Below are 17,388 nucleotides of genomic sequence, written 5' to 3' on the forward strand. Positions count from 1 at the left end.
ACAAAATACAAACATGCAGTGATTGTATTATGCTAAAGGTATTTATCACTGCACAACTACACCATGGATACACTGGAGGAAGAATAATATTGATTAAATGGGAGCACTGTAAACATGCTAATGTGCCTTGTCATTACAACATGTGAAATGAAGAGAGGACTCAATGTTTCTGAAATTTTGTCGAAACCCATTTATTTTATAAAAATCACAGGATTCATTTAAAATCCTAAATGATAAAAATTAATCAGAAATCAATTAACTTCAACTTGATGATTCAGAAATTAACTTAAATTGTCACACATCAAATGAGTTTGCCAACGTAACACCACTGAACAGGTAGAGCTTGGTTTAGTAACTGTGTGTGCTTATATTTGTTCAAGAGCTGAACCCTACACCCACAGACTAATGCTGCCCTTGCCACAATGACATTCTCTATGAAGGACTAACTATAGGATACCTTCAAAATTATTTTCCCATTTAAATCCAGAAAACTTCACTGACCTTCCACCAACCAGATTTGGAAAGCCAGTGAGGACTTATGGAGCTTTTTCCATACTGAATAACACTGAACAGCATCTGAATCCTTTTCTTCTTTAGCTTTATACAGACTTTCAGGGTAGTTAATTACTCTTGGCTCTTCCCATGGTAGCTGTCAGATTTCTCTTGATACTGGCCAGCTAGACACTATGTAAATTTTTCTTCATCTCCCCACCATCCATGAGGGATGTCCACTGAGATCTTCCAGATTAACTTCAGAGATCTGCCATTTTATCAGCACAGCAAAATTAAACCACCAGTAAGCTTCAGAAAATACAGTTCCCTTGAATTCCAGGTGCTGGTTGGGACCCCTTTCCCTGATCTGCCATATCCTTTCTTCAAATGAGTTAACAGGAATCATTATACACTAGAAATTACTTAAAGTAATTAAGGATAAGACCCCTTAACAAAAAGCAACTGAACTAGAGAAAACTTGTGTAGGCTCAGCATTAAGGCTGAATGTGACTCACAGTCTATAGAGACTGAAAATGCAGCTTTACTGAAGCTTTACTAAAGCTTTACTGCAGCTTTACAGCAAACTGTGTTTCATCTTGCAGTTTTGCTTTCTCACATGAAAAACTTACTGAACTCTCTTGTGGATGCACTGACCACTGGTTCTGTATTTACTGTGGAGCTGCCAGGTGGCTGTTCTGGATGGAAAAGGGAGTCCAGGTCAGGATCTGGAGGACTGCAATGCAGAGGGGAACCAGACAGACCAGGTAGAACATGGCATCATGGAGGTCTAAAAACGACCTGCTGAAACAAAGGAGAACATGGCTTTCAATATGAAGATTAACTTCCATGGTCACTAAACAAGTTAATTTTAAAGCACTCCCATTACAAACACATAGATATGCTACTGTCCAGTCAATTCTAAGTAAAAGAAATATAAATATCTTGTGTATTTTTCTAATTCTACATGGAGATATGTATTATATATTGTTTTCTTTAGCTGGGAGGAAATCAGAGCTTAGCACACAAAGAGTTTATTTTAATACAACCTAAGAAATCCTGTTCAATATTTTCCTGATTATGTGATATATAAGCAATTTAAGCAATTTTCATCCAATTATAGAACAGAGCATCCAAAAAGAATGAAAAATTTGGAAGAGAAAGGAAAGTAGAAAATGGAAGCAAATATTTGAACATTAATTTATTTGAGTTGAAATCTGTGCTACTAACTATCCACATAATGTGTTGTTTTAGTTGCTGAGTGCTAGATAGAAGTAATGATAATTGCACAAAATTCAGGTGTGGTTTCAAGGGCTGTTTGAAATATCAGGCCTTATTTCATTTGATTTTAAAATAAATTATTACAAGATAATATAAGCCATAGAAAGAATACATGTGAAATTAACACTAGTTTTCGTTTTTTCTAATGAATGCATGGCATTTCCTCATCTAAATCTTCTCTAATGAAAAATAAATAAAAGCATCAGCAAATATGAATGAAGAAAGAAAATACAGGAATTTAATGAGCTCCCTTTTATGAGCAGCATGGTTTCTGACAGCTCAAAGCATGCATTTTGGCATTCATGTAATAGCTGGAATCACTATCTACTTGCATTCTGTTAATTATGGGATTCTAATTACTTAAATATCAGGAAAGTCAACTCAAGCTGAGAAACAGCCCCTAAGTGAACTTTCTCTCCATGAGGCAGTTTTATGTTCCTTTCTAATTTTTTTCCTTAGCATTCAGGGATGAGATAAGAGACTCAGAACAGCTATGGACATGGTCCAAAGAACCTGAAAGCTGTGAAAAATACCCCAAACCTTCAGCAGATTTTTGAAGAAAACCTAAGAGCTCCTCTGAATCATGAAAGAATCAACTCATGTCTCACTTGATTTAACGGAAAAAATGTTTGCAACCTCCAACAAAGCCCAGATTCTGTCCTTAGCACAGGCACAGGCTCATAAATGAGCACAGTTTATCTCAAGTTATGTACGTGCTAATGCTACGTAAGAAAACAAAAGCCCACAGGCTCACAAGTGAATCACTTAATCATTTGGGCAATTGCATTTATGACTGGAAGTGTTCACTAGCAGGCCACTGGTCCATAGCCAATGTTTATTGGCAGTGACAATAATTTGCCATTTGGAGTTGCTACTGGCCTGTATCCAAATGCATTTCCAGTGCACCTACAGGGAAAGGAGCCCACAGCATCCCCAGCTCTGGCAAAACTGCCCACAGGGACTGCAGGAGCAGTGCCAGCAGGGAGGCCACAGAGACATTATTTAACCACCTAACCATGAGAACAGGACTCAGACACAGTTAACAGGATGTTGGGACTTGCATTTGGCCTGTTCTGTACACAAAAGAGAATTGCAGTTTTCAGTACTAATATTACTCCATCTTTACACAAAGAACGTCTGTAAAATCACTCACATTGTGCAATCCTGATTTGGTTTCACTGGAATGATGCTGATTTAAGAAAATAATATTACCTATTGTACTGTAAAACCTTAAGTTATTGCAGGAATTATGAAAAAATATCTGTAATACACAAAACAAGGAATGGGAAAATATTCAATTAAGTGACTGGGCTAAATCAAGAACAGCTTGGATTTTATCACAATTACAGCTGAACAAGCAACTTAAGAAATTTCCACATCTATTTTTTTTTTTTTTGCACATGCAGGAATAAAACATACAATGTTTCCCTAAACAGCCCTAAAATCACTCTGAACAGAATGTCAGGTAGTTCAGTAATTTACTATGAAAGCATTAACAGTTCAAAGTGCCTTCAATAAATAATGAAGAGTTGCTGCCAAATAACTTTGTTCTGAAGAATGAATTTGAAAAGCACTCTCAAGAGAAGCTAGTGGTAGTTGCAGTGGCTCTCCAGAAGAGGGAGGTTTTAAACTAGGCATCTTTTCCATAGCAAAGAAAAATAAATCAAGCCAAACTAAAAAAAAACCAAACCCAAACAGGAACAAAAAACATGTCAAGCCATACAGGGCACGTACTGCTTTGCTATGATGATAGAAGAAAGGAAAAATCAGGACACTCCATTCAACAAAATATTGCTCAAATTTTAAGGATATTAAAAACCGATTTCCATGACGAAGTGCTTGACTTCTGTGCAGTGACCACATCTCTTAGGGATGTGGCACAATGTGTGAGCAGAGGGGAAGGATCACTTCTGCCTTGCTGGCAGGACTTTGTCTAATGCAGCCCCAGGTACTATTCCAGCCCATTTCTCCAGCCTGCTGAGACCCCTCCCCCCCGCCCCGATGGCAGCGTGACCCTTTGTGCACCTGCCACAGCCCCAGCTTTGTGTCATCCCCAGACTTCCTGAGAGTCTGTCCTGTCCCATCACCCTGGTCACTAGGAATGCAGCCCAGGCAGGCAATATCCACTGCCTTCCCCTGCCCACCAGGCAACTCATTTAACCGCAGAAGTTTATAAAGTTGGTTAAGCATCACTTCCCCTTGGTGGAGCCATGCTGGCTATTACTGATGATTTTATTGTCCTTGCTGTGCCTGAAGGTTTCCAGGATTAGCTACTCCATCATTGTTGCTACTGTTTAACTCTCAGGTCAACACATAGTAATAATTATTAGCAAAATAAATTATTTAAAATAATTTGGAATGCAGCAAATAGTGTGTAGACTTCATATTGTGCCTTGCCCCAGTAAACAACGCTGCTGGAAACTCGTCAGACATATTTATTCAGGGACCAAATATTTTGTTAATGCAGAATAAGGGTCCTCTGTACTATCTTCACAATTCACTGCTACTACACCTAATAAACCAAATGCTTTCCAAAACACTTAATAGATATTGCCAGCTTTGGAGAAGGAGGAAGGACAGAGCTGAGATTCTATTGGTGTGGGTCATAATACTTCATTTTATGTAATTCACATGTGTGAAATGCCTTTTGTTCCCCCAAAACAGTTTGAGCATATTTTAAACAATCTCTTGTATTTAGTTTCTATTTGTCCTCAAACAACTTTGTCCTGGGGCAAGTGTATTTTAACTGTCTGCCTATGGCTGAAATACAAGATCAGCCAATAGGTTTTTAACATATATATAAGTAATTTTAGCTCAGTCAATAGTCTTAGTACATTGCCAAGGGCAAACTGACTCCCTAGAAACAACTTTGAGTTTTCTGGTCTTTATGGGTTGTGTATCAACGCTGTACTCCATTTGCAAGCAAAGGAAAACCCATTTACACACTACATATACAGTAAACACAGGCAAACTGCTTCATATCTTTTGAAAGGATGGGCAAGAGAAATACATAATCTATTTCAGGTGCTCTGATTCAGCTTAGTATATTTTATGCTATTCCTGGCCCAAGTGAAATAAATAAAATTTCAGCATGACTCAAGTGAAAACACAGGTTTTATAGATTGAGCATTCCAAGTATTGCAACTCTCTATAAAATAAATTTAATGTTGCTATAGTCCAACGGATATTTACCAGGCAAAAAAGATTTATGACTACTGTGATTTAAAATCTATCCACAAAGGGATCATTTCTCTGATTGAAAGGGATCAGAACTGCAGTTTTTATGTTTCAAATCTGAATTTCTCTGAATGATCAGAGAAATTCATTCATCTGAAGATTAATATATTCAGCCCTCTCATACCTACATCCAGTTCAACTCACCAGTCTTCCACAAAAATCACCCATCACATTTGACATTATAATGAGGTTCATGTCCTCTTCGCATCATCTCACTGGCTATCCACAGAACACATTAAAATAAGCTGTTCTCACACACAGCCTCAAACTTAAGCTGCCTTTGCTTCTGCCTGGATGCATTTCTGAAGACCACCTGTTGTTCTTTTATGTCATGCTTATCCTCATACATTTTTTTAGAAAATTCCTCAAATACGGAATGTTCTCCTAACCCTAGGTAAACACATAACCAGATGTCTCCCCAAAAAAGTTCATATAAAATTGTGTTAATCTGTTTCTTTAGGTTTTTATGAAAAATTTAGGAGAGCTATGTAGTTCTCAGGATATTCGTGTTGTTTCCTCAAGTAAATCCTAATCAGGACTGATTTTTCCATTTAGCCCTTCAGTTATCCCTTATGTTGCCAGTTCCTCCTGATGGTCATAAATGTGACCTTTTCAGTGTGGTTATTTTCCTGTTTATTTATTTTTATAAAAGCCCACACATGTCCAGCAACCACAGCTTTATGCTGTATTATGGTGTCCAGGGACTGCAATGAAATCATTAGCATTACAATGGTAAGGAGTACTGGAGCCAAAATGATACACTCCTACTCAAGGCAAATTCCCTCCCTCCAGTGATTATACTGCTTTCCATCAAACAAAAAATGGATCTGATTAACATTATATATAATATATTTAAGGAAGTAGGTTTATGAGGTAAACAAAATGCAGAAGCCAGGACAACATGTATCTTAGTAAGAGCTATTAGATGATCTCAAACAATTTTCTTTTTTTGCAAAAAGCCAGGGGATGAAAGGTATTCTTTACTTTTCAAAATTAGGTAGATATTCTGATGTATATTGTTTAATAAATTATTTACTCTTTAAAAAACATTTGTACTTCTACACAGACAAAACCAACTGGTAAGTATTTTTAAAGTGTTTATGCTTTTGAACTGCAGTTGATGCAAACTAATGGCTGATCAATTTCCTTTTCAGATTACAGGAGTATTTCATGTTATTTTCTAAGATTTAAAGCATCTCTTTTGAACTCACCTTATATCAGGATGACTAGGTACATTATTCAGGTCATAATATCCATATTGATTTAGTATTGTAACCACAACCATTGGAGCCAAAGACTGGGCAGGCTTGGTAAATAAAGCATTGGTACCAAAAACCATAGAGGAAAGTGGTAATCTAAAATATTTGGAGAAAAAACAAATTAATGCACAAGACAAACTTATTAGTGTATTGATTACAATCGTGATTTTAAAAAGCTTTAAATCCTGTTAATATGCAAAGGCTAAATATCATGATCCTTAGATTTATCTAGTTCATACATTATAGCAAACAGATCCACTCTCATAATGAAATTTAAATTTATTCGGAAATAAAAGGTTACAAACCTCTGTGGGCTGTGCGTGTGTGTATATAAATATATATACACACATATATACACAGATATACAGACACAGCTAGGCCCCAATTCTGAAGTGACTCATACTTAAATTCAGCTTTGTGGACTTTGAGTTATTACTGAAGTTAAATTAGACTGAAGAGTGCATGGAGAATTAATTACAACTGAGGATTTTGCATGCATAGGCCAGAAAAATGAGGCAATTTTTTCCTCATGAAAGCAACAGATCTTGCCTTTGAAGGGAAGTTCTTTAACAGGATTGAATCTACACTTACATAACAATTGATGGAACCAACAGGAAGTTATGTGCACTTTGATAAAAATCCAAAAGATCATTGAGTTGCAATATGCTATTCTGCAGCAGGTTTTATCGCTTTTATTTCAGGGAAATAAAGGAACTAGTTAGACTGAAATCTGCACTTCACCTATCTCGAAAAGGCGTTATTCAGAAAATTCCACACACGATTATAGATGTATCTGGACACAAAGTAACTCAACTGAAGCTAACAAAAATAAAGCCACAAAAATTGGAAGGACTTGGCTTATATTATAGTATAAGAAAAAAGAGAAATGACCTAATAATCTGTTTAAATGACTCTACTGAAGTAACTGCAGGAAACTTGACTCAAGTTCTGATCTTCACTTATGCTAAGGGAAGTTACTCTCACAAAAAGTCTCTCTGTATCACGGATCCCAGATCGTTTACTGTCTTTACTTTTACATAATTTATTACCAAAGAGTAACAAGGCAAACAGCATTTTTAAAAAAACAGTAACGACTGACATACCTCCTCTTGTGCTTTATTAAATCTGCATCAACAATATCTGCCAGAGGCAAATTGAACAAGCTAAATGAAGCTTGCACAATTACCCTGAAGAAAAACAAAATATTGAAGATGTTCATAGTTCTTATATTCACTTTATAATGAAATTGTAACTGACATTCTAGCACAAACACACCAACACTGAGATTTGGCAAACACACAAAGCTGAGATGTTCTTCAAAACCCAGTGATCTATCTGAAAGCATTACCAGATCTGTTCTTAGCTGAGAATTAGAAATCAATATGCAAACCTAAAAGTGGGGGATTTTCTTTTTTTTTTCTTTTCTTTTTTTTTTTTTTTTCCTGGACATTGGTGTAAAAGGTTGTGAATACTTTTACAACAAATTTACATTATCAGAAAATGTCATTTAAAATGATCAGGAGAAAATAAACACCTCAGAAAAGGGGGAAACTAAAAATTTGCTCTTGAAATCTGGAAAAGACATGACCATGTGGAAGATAAATTTCAAGGTGGAAGAATTAGAATAGAAAGAATAATTTACATGCATTCCATATATGTATTTACAGTATATATAGATGTATATAGATATAGATGTATATAGATATGCATTTAAACACACACATACAAAGCTCATTCTTAGACAGCCAAAGGAAACAATAAACTCAAATATTTCAATTTCTGTGTCTTATTAAAATTTAGGTGTGATGAGCTTTTTATTAACAAGGTACTTTGAACAACTAGCACTTTCAACATACAGACTTCAGGTACCTCAGAATTTTTCCTTGGAGAAATCAAAACACATCTTCATCATTTAAAACATGAAGATAATGAAATTCAATTTATTGTTCACACAATTCAGTGTTAGAGTAGCCCATGACTGCAATACTGAAAATAAGAATGAAAATGGGGTGGGAACAGAAAGACAAAGAAAAGGAGGGCAGGAAAGAACATGTCAAAAGACAACAATGAAGGAGAACATGAAGAAATAAAAACAAAGTTCTGTAACAATATTCTGATACAAACAGCTCTTTATCTTGAAATAAGGTTTTCTATGTATCATTATACACTTCTGTGAAAATACTACTGCTAGGCATCTTACTACTGAGCACCAGTGGAAATGGGACTCAGTAGTGCTGTTTACCAAACAGACACCTGAGCTACCCGTATTTGCCTGCAGTGCAGCACACAAGTGTTCTGCAAAACGGGGTGATGTCTGAGCCTTCCCAGTAAACAGTCCCTGGGGAGCTCCTCTGCTGAGCTCTGCCATGTCTATTGAAAACATGAGATCCTCTTCCCTTGCATTTCAGGCTAAAGTGACTGGAGGCATGTGCCTGAAAACCGTAATCGCTGTTTGCATTTTAGGCTTTTTTTATTTCAAGCAGAAATTAAAAGCTGAAACAGAATAAAATGGAAGCTGAAAAGAAAAAAAAAAACTGTAACTGGAGTTTCAGCTTTTATGATAAGTGAAATAGAATGAAAACCATGAAAGCAGAGGCAGAATCTTCATGGCAATAAAGGCAAGTGTCTGCTGTTAGAAGTATTTCAGCTGTGTCTATAAACAAGGGAGTGAATTTACTTACATGTTTGTTGTGACATAAAATGCAAGCAGATAATAGTGTTCTTGCCCTAGAAGACACATGACAGCAGCAGCTACTCCTTCATAGTAAAAGGAAAACAAGATGATTCTGTAATAACCAAATTTCTTCAGTGAAGCATGACTGAGAAGAACAAGGCACTGGAAAGATAATATATACACATACAGGATGAAAAGATGAAAAGTGTCTCAGCATTAGGAAAGCTATAAAACACAGACCTGACATAATTAATACCCTTTAAAGAAAAAAAAAAAAAAACCCACCCTAAGAAGTTCAACAAGGTAAAAAAAAATACAAATTGAATGAAGACAACCCTCTACTGGCTCACTCTATGCAACCTCTACTAGGTACAGTTTCCTTTAACTCAAAAACTAGTCACTGAGAACTGCTATATCCTGAGGGAAACACTCTTTCCCACAATGCCTACCTATTACCTAATGCACATGATCTTTACTTTTGATATCCCTTAATGTATTAGCTTTGCAGTATGATAACTGTAAATCAAGCATCTTGCCATTTAATTGCTGACAAGATGTATTCTCAGCAATTGCTTTTTCATTAATATTACTATTTTCATTGACATTTATGGAAATCAAGCATGACTTTTAAGTTGGCAAAGCAAGCTCACTAGGACAGCTTTAACTAAGCAAGTAGAGAAAGGCAGAGGCCAGTGCTTGTGCATGGCTGAGTTTTAATTTTGACAATCTTGGCAAGGAGTAAATTCTGAGAATCTAGTGACTGGTTTAGTCATGAAAATAACATTAAGTGTTGATTATAGTATGGACAAATTTTAAGTTCTTCTACATTGTTCCTCACTTTTCACTTTCAATAGGACATTCTGTAATGATTTATGCTCCTTTTATTATATGGGCCTTTGTCACCGTGTACATGTACATTGTCCTCATCTCTGTCACAAATATACAAACTGTATAAAGATCCACATTTTCTCCTTTCTTCGGTGTTACAGAGATGGACTGTATAATATTCAGATGAAGAACAGGAAAGAATTTTCTTGTACAATTGTTCCCACACTGAACTGCTTTAACATAACAAATAAAACCAGGATGCTACGGTCAGACAAAGATTACCATGGCAAATGCTATTGTAAAAAAAGCTTAAGATTTCTACTTGATCAGGGAGGTAAAACAAATCTGAAAAGCTGGTATAAAAAAAAATCTTGTTATAAGAAATTTAAAACATACTCCTCCCCCTGGCTGTTTTCAGGGATTTTGCTGAGAAGTGCCTCCACTAGAAATACTAAGGGATCCTGTAATGTCTGCTATTGTAAACACCATGTTCCTGTCTCCCTGTAACTGCAAAATAACCCTGTCTCAGGAAGTACTTATGACTTAGAAAATTCCTCACTGCTTGCACGTCTCTAAGAGTGTGTGTTTGTAAGGAAAATACTAACAAAGATGCAAATTCAAAGTTGTTTGTCTGTGTTACAGTAACATTTTCCTTGTGGGCAGGTTGTATTCCTCATATCCACTACTAGAAGGAACCTAAGTCAGAAGCTGAATTCTAGTTTAGTAGAGGCCACTGAAGCAGAGTTCAAAAAAAGGAGCTTTTTTTTACAAGGGTTGGGTGTTTTTCCAGTAAGTGAAGTTCAGGACATTGCCATTAGAGAATTCTCTTATTGTATTTTGAGCTCAAAGGGATAAAACCTGAAAAAAATAAGGTCACAGCAAACCCTCTACGGTTCAGTGACCTTCTAGACAATGAGTCTCTGGGGAGCAGAGACACGTTTTCTGAAAGATTGTTCTTTTCACACTGTCACACAGATTTTATCAATAAAAGTGATTGCTAGATATTAAGTGTAAAATTATTTAACCTCTCCTAACTTCTGTAGCTTCTGATTTATTTCCACAGTTCACTATCTGAGGTACAGGGGAAAACATCAAAACTATTAAACCTGTGATAAGGACAAAAGCTGAAATTGTAGATAGTAAGGAGTTATGGAACAGAAGGTATGTTCAGGATCTGTATGTTTTATATGCAAATGCCAAGATGGGAACCGAAATTGATCTGTTAATTCCAGTTGCACTTTCATTTATCTTCTTATAAATACTATTTATCAAAACCCATTACAATTTAATGAATATAACAGCCTGATTTTAAAAAATCCTGAACACATCAACACCTATGATGAATGTCAGGATACTCATATTTTGAGTACCCTGACTTTCAACATCCAATAAGTAAACACAGAGAAAGGTTTTGAAGATCTAGAGAAAGAAGTTGGAAGGCAATGAAGAGAAGGAATTTTTTTTTATTTACTGCAGACAAGTATGGTCACATTCTGTGGGATATACTTTTGCTGCTTTTCTTGTTCTCACACATGGCTCTTTTGGGTTGTCTCTTTTCAGTTCATTACTCCTCCCCTCATCCCTGACTGGGCTCCTAAAAGTATGTCTCTCTTCCCCATAAATACTGCTGACCAAGAGACGAAACAACAAAATAAATGGGAATATATTATTCTCCAAAAGCAGCTATTTAGAGTTTTGTTTGGTTTCCATGACTGACATACCACATATTTTAACAATGCTTTCCATACTTTATAATTTTTCTGGTATTTTGTGCAGTTTATTTCAGAAACTTCCTGAAGAAGAGCTTAGTTTTTCATTTTTAACACACAGTATTAGAAAACAAGACAAAAAAGAATTCAGAATTCCGTAGATTTTGCTTTTCGAAACATTTGATCTTGGCCATGTTTTTCATTCCTTTATGCTTAGGTATTATAAGAACTGGAGGATACAAAACATTAATTCCTTGCCTACTCATGTCTCACATTGTTTTAAACAGATATTCTACCAGCCTGTCTGTCTGCTCTCTCTACCTGTTACACTTGACCAGCCTGCACAGAGGTACTTTCTTCTTCTAGAGTACTGGGGAGTGAGATTTAGTACTCATTGTGGCCAATGCCTTATGCCAAATACAGCATTTTTTCAAGTGTTAAATGGATACTGTGAATTACCAAACCACCACGTTTTCATATTTAGAAATAAAGAAGTATGACTGCCTACCTGAGGACAAATAAAACCTGCTCCATACATGATACTTCTTACTGAGGAAGAAAGGACATCCTTAGGAATAAGATTATCCGCAAAGATCATCATAAAATTGTTGTAGAAGGCTAGGTGGAAGACTTGGAAGAAGTTCATTGTTACAAAACATACAAAGTTCTTCTCTGTCATGATCTGTTTCGTCAATGAAACTACTGAGGCCAAGGAGAAACCTCCATCACTGTTTTCCAGATCCTCTGGATGAATTTCTCTCTGCTCATACTGACTTGTGCTGTATTTACCCGTGCAACACATACAAGCTGTTGCCAGAGCTGCAACCAAAACGGCAAAAGCCTGGAAATAAGCGAAGTTCTCCATATTACCCGATATGAGCCCACAGAAGAGAACACTTGTGGACCCAACTAAGGTGGCCACCTGGTTGTACTTGATGAGCCGGAGCCGGCTGTCGTGCCGGGCGGAGCTCTCGGCGAAGAGCGCACACTGCGCCAGCAGCACGAAGGTCAGCAGCCCGTCGAAGGCGCAGAGCGCCACGACCAGGTGCAGCCCACACAGCCAGTCGCCCTCCTGGTAGTGCCTCCAGGGGAACCAGGGCAGCAGGAAGGCCAAGCCGTACAGGGGGGCTCCGTACAGAATGGAGAACTGCCGCCTCGCGCAGCACTTCAGCCTGGAGTTGTCCTGAATGTACCCGAAAAGGGGATCGTTGATGGCGTTCCAGATCATGAACACAACCTGCCACGGACAAGGGAGTTTGTCACCACTGTCATTCTTCTGCAGAGGTTACACAAACACAGTGTATTTATTTAAAATAAACCTCTATTCAGAAATAAATGCAGAGAAAAGCTATACAGAGAAAGCTGCAGAGAAATAAATACATAGAAAAGCTACTCAGGTCTGTAGCAACGTATCTGTATTACAGGTCATTCTGATGCACCAGCCAGACTGGTTGTGAGTCATATTATCAAACCACCTGCAGTTTTGTTGTTAGAGCTCTCAGGAATTCATCAAGGTTAGTGAGAAAACAACAAGATCAAAAATAAGAAGAGAACCTGAGAAAATGTCTGCAAAAAATGTAAACCCTAGATAAGGGAAGCAACACATGAGGATGGACAGTTGACCAATGGGATGTCCTGAAGGATGTGTGCCTGCCTCATGGAGAAGCAGCTCGGCCAACCCAGAAATGTGTGCCCACATGGACAGTAGACCTAGAATCTGTATCTGGCATGTAATGTAAACAATAAATGGCTTCTGTTAGAATCATATTGATTTGGTGATTCAGTGGCCCATTTCCCCCCTGCACAGGTCAAAACAGACTCTAAAACAAATTCTTATCAGTATTCATAGAAATTTTGAAAAAATAAGATGATTAAGTAAGTAGGTGACCAACTACATGTGAAATAAACTGTCTCTAAGACTCCACTCTTTCAAAACTTTATATATCTGGGCTTTCATCCTGCAAAGCTCAGATATTATTCTCACAGCAAGTTAATTCAAAACACGAGCTGGCTCATTACTTTCAGGAGACCATTTACAACAAGAGTTACTCACATGGATAATGACTTGCAGGATAAATGCAGCATTTAAGTACTTAAACAGTTCATAAGAAAGCACTAATGTCAAACTTATCTATGGAGCTGAGGTGCAAGATCAGTTTAGAAAATTACTTCAAGCTATGAAACATAAAAACCTTTTCAGCAATTAAGTCTGGAAATTTTTACTCTATAGACTACAACCAATGGGTAAGCTCTGTTGCTTATGGATTAACTAAAGTCAAATATAATTTATTGTTAATTAATTGCAATGATTCCAAAATTAATCTGTCATTAAAAGAATCACTTTGTTATAGTAACACTGACACACAGCACAACATTGTAATCAAAATATTCCATTGTACGGTACCTGTGCTATGTGAAATGCGCTTTCTGAAATTTTGTATCGGTTTAGGAAAAGCTTAACGTAGTAGAAATTAAAAATGCTGTTCATCATTCCAGCACCTAAGGTAGTCATGGAATATGCCAGCGCATTAGAATGAATTCCCCAAAGAATCTTCATCTTCCAGGAGTACAGCTCTCTTCTTCCTCAAGTTACAAAAGAGAATTACAACAATTAGTAGAGTAGTTTTCCAAATTAAAATAACATGGGGGATTTGCTTGTTTCAGAGGTGCAGAAATGGATTATTGGAGGAAAATTTTCCCATTCTTCTTTTTTTTTTTTTTCCAAATCAGAAACACATTTTATTGAGTTGTGACACTGAGCCCAAAATAATGAGCTATTAGGTGACATTTCTAAGTACAATCAGTATTTAAAAGTCAATGGAACAAGTAGACAAAAACTTAAAAGAAATCCTTCCTAACTGATGTATAGACTCCACATAAAAACCTGCTATTGCAAACACTCACCTTAGTGTAGAGTTCAAAGTAATTACATACATTTTAGATCTTTCTTGCTAGCTATATATTCTTAAAATTATGGACTGGGTTGGAATGAAGTGACTCAACCCCTTATGTATTCCAGTGCTGTGAATGTCAAAGGCAGCGTGCACGTAGGGGACTATTTCTTTCAAAACAAATACCAAGTTTTGCCCTCCTGTTTTAAAATACTAATTGTTAAGAAGTCATGGAAGCAATATTTTCACCTAAAAAACCATAAAACAATTAAACCACTTTTAAATTAAAATTGTCATGGTATGAAGACTGCACAGCAAGTAGCACACACAGCATTTTATGTATGCCAAAATAACAGAGATTCAGCCCAAGAATACAGATTTCTTTAATCTATCATTCAGATATTTAGGCAACAAATTTTAAAGATGCTGATCTTTTCCATCAATTACCTTAGCATGTTTGGTGTAAACTATGCCATGAAAAGAGCCAGCTTCAGGGAACCTCTACCTTTTAATGCTGTTTAATATCTACTTAAAAGTAGCCCTTGGCCACACTTGATTGTATAAGACCAATACATAATTACTCTCAGGTATCTGTTTTTAACTGAGGTTTTATTCATTTTTACATCTGTTGAAGGAAGCTAGCTATTTATTTTGATATCTCAAGTTCAAATTTCAGCCTTACTATGCAGAGAATTACAACTTGCTTTATGTCAATAGCTCATACTTTGCTCCTCTGCATATTAACAATTTTACCCTAAATGCAATTTTCACGTATCCATCAAAATACCTAGTTTGAATATCTGCTTGATCAGCAGCTTTACAAGCAGCTCCCTGAACTCTCCATAAAAATAACCATGGAAGAAACAGGAAATGAAAGCCAAGGCTGTTTCCAGCCTTCCTGTGGTTTACAAGGCGGCTGTGCAGGAAGGGAGGAACTTCAGAATCACCAGACAAGGACCATGCAAAAGCCACAAACCAGGTAGGGACTGGGAAGATGGAACAGGCAGCTTTTCCATCCCCCAAACATGGAAAATGACCTCTTGAAGAGCAAATAAAATGTGGATGCACTTTTGCATAAAAGATGCTGTGATATGAAACATGATGTAAAGAGCAGGTAACTTCATTCTATAGCTAAGAAAAAAAATCCAGCTGATAAACAACTGGAACCCTGGGATTCGTTTTATTAAAGCAAATTTATTTCTAAGAATATGACTGATTTTTAAAATATTTTTAAATATTTGAAAATGACTATGATGTATACTTCGAACTTATTTTTCTACATCTTTAAAGACATCTACATCTTTTCTACATCTGTAAAGACAATATCATTTTCAGGGGACAAAATTTTAGCAAGTTTGGTTTCACTATTTTTTACCGAGAAACCTAAAATTAAGAAAAAGGTTATTGAAAAGATCTACAGTTAAATGTTTTTTTTAAAAAAATATGTTTGATATTAATATGAAAGTAATTACAATGAGCATGTTATTAGCAAGTATCACATTTGATTTTTCAAGCCTTCACAAATACTTACTGAATTATTTATATAGTGGATATTAGGGCTTTTGGAAAGGTAGACAGTTCACCTTTATTTGTACCTGGAGCACCCTGCACAGGTCTTCAAAACGGAGAACTGGAAGACTTTCCTTCAAATTCCAGAAGCACCAAGAATAAAAGTGCTTCACACTAACATTACCAGCAGTCATTTCTAAATTGTTTGACTTGATTCCTTCTGACACAAATAAAAAATGGTCCCCTCAGTTTCAGAAAATTTGAAAGATATTTGAAATTTCTTCAAGAAAAATCCGACAATGCAGAAACTGGACTCTATTACCATGACTAATTGTAATATACAGGATCTGACACAACTCTACCCTAATTGGTACATCTGGTCCAGCACCCTGTTTATGAAATAGGTTCAATTAGAAGTTGAGGTACCACACTTCCTTCCCCAGATGCTCCCTTTAATAGCACTACAATGAAATCATGCATGAGCATCCCCTCCCTCTGCTTAATAGTCAGCCTTTATATTGAGCAGGTTAAAGCACAGGTGCACATTCTATGACTCAGAGAAGGCAAATCAGTTTCAGAAATTTCTAGTGGTTACAGCTGCGTTAATACTCAGAGGCCGAAAGAACAGGCTGTTCGGGCCGGTGAGATGCACTGTGACATTACCTGCGTTTCTCCCAGAGCAGGATAACAATTGCTAAAAGAAATTAGAGCGAGAGTTTAAAGAAGAAAGGTGGATTCCGAGAGATAATAGCAAATATTGCCTGAGGCGTGCTGGCTGACACCCTGCTCTGGGTTCTGGGTCCCGACCCGCTGTGCAGTGCCCACAGCCCCGACAGCCCTGACACCCTGCTCTGGGTCCCGACCCGCCGTGCAGGGCCCACAGCCCTGACAGACTGGTCGGACACAAGGATCTTTCCCATCCTTCTGACGTGACCGGCACCACATGAGGACGGAAGGCAGAGTGAAGGCGGTGCTGGTCCCGAGGGCAGCGCTGAGGGGAAGTGCTCGGGGGGGCTCCCACAGGCGCGGGGCTCGGAACTCGCGGGGCTGCACCTCTGAACGGGCTCGTCTGCTGAGAATGGGGAAGTTACGCTCGTTTATCTCGGCAGGTCCCCGGACAGGAAACACGACTCCCTCTGCTTTGTGCGGAAAAGAGGCGAGGGCAAGCGAGGTGCGGGGATGGAGCCGGCCCTTCTCGGGCTGCGGGCTCCCCGCCCCGCCCGCCCCTCCCGCACCTGCACGCCCAGCTGAGCCCCTCCTCACGCCCTTCCCTCAGCGCTCCCAACGTGGGGCGACTACGAGCACCGGCTTTCCCTACACCAAGTGGCACTGTCCCGGTCCGGACTGTGCCGGCCCTGCTCCGCCGCGGCCGACATCCCTCAGCGGCCGCTCCCCGCCATCACCGCCCCGGGCGCGGCGACCACCGCCCCTGCCAGAGGCGCCGACCCACCTCGTCTGACGGGAGGCTGCGCGCCGCGGGGCGGGGCGGGGCGCGGCTGCCCCAGGCCCGC

At 38.1% G+C, this 17,388-nt stretch overlaps 1 protein-coding gene across 3 annotated transcripts; it reads right to left on the reverse strand.

The window, feature by feature from the left end:
- Positions 1 to 1,107: 1,107 nt before the first annotated feature.
- LOC310915478 (transmembrane protein 180-like) lies at positions 1,108 to 17,336 on the reverse strand. Of its 3 annotated transcripts, none has more exons than XM_083872380.1 (7): positions 17,328 to 17,336; positions 13,882 to 14,056; positions 11,986 to 12,714; positions 8,948 to 9,102; positions 7,370 to 7,453; positions 6,219 to 6,362; positions 1,108 to 1,293 (listed from the first exon to the last, which is right to left on the reverse strand). In XM_083872380.1, the coding sequence occupies exons 2-7, from the start codon at positions 14,032 to 14,034 to the stop codon at positions 1,161 to 1,163; spliced, it is 1,398 nt and encodes a 465-aa protein (XP_083728506.1). In that variant the 5' UTR covers positions 14,035 to 14,056; positions 17,328 to 17,336; the 3' UTR covers positions 1,108 to 1,160. The 3 variants fall into 3 exon arrangements, with proteins under 3 accessions (XP_083728506.1, XP_083728507.1, XP_083728505.1); XM_083872381.1 differs by lacking the exon at positions 17,328 to 17,336 and adding an exon at positions 15,952 to 16,043 and having other exon boundaries at positions 1,108 to 1,290; XM_083872379.1 differs by lacking the exon at positions 17,328 to 17,336 and adding an exon at positions 15,952 to 16,043.
- Positions 17,337 to 17,388: the final 52 nt, after the last annotated feature.

This window comes from Zosterops lateralis (assembly GCF_965231275.1).
Source record: "Zosterops lateralis genome assembly, chromosome: 15".
Lineage (NCBI taxonomy): Eukaryota > Metazoa > Chordata > Aves > Passeriformes > Zosteropidae > Zosterops > Zosterops lateralis.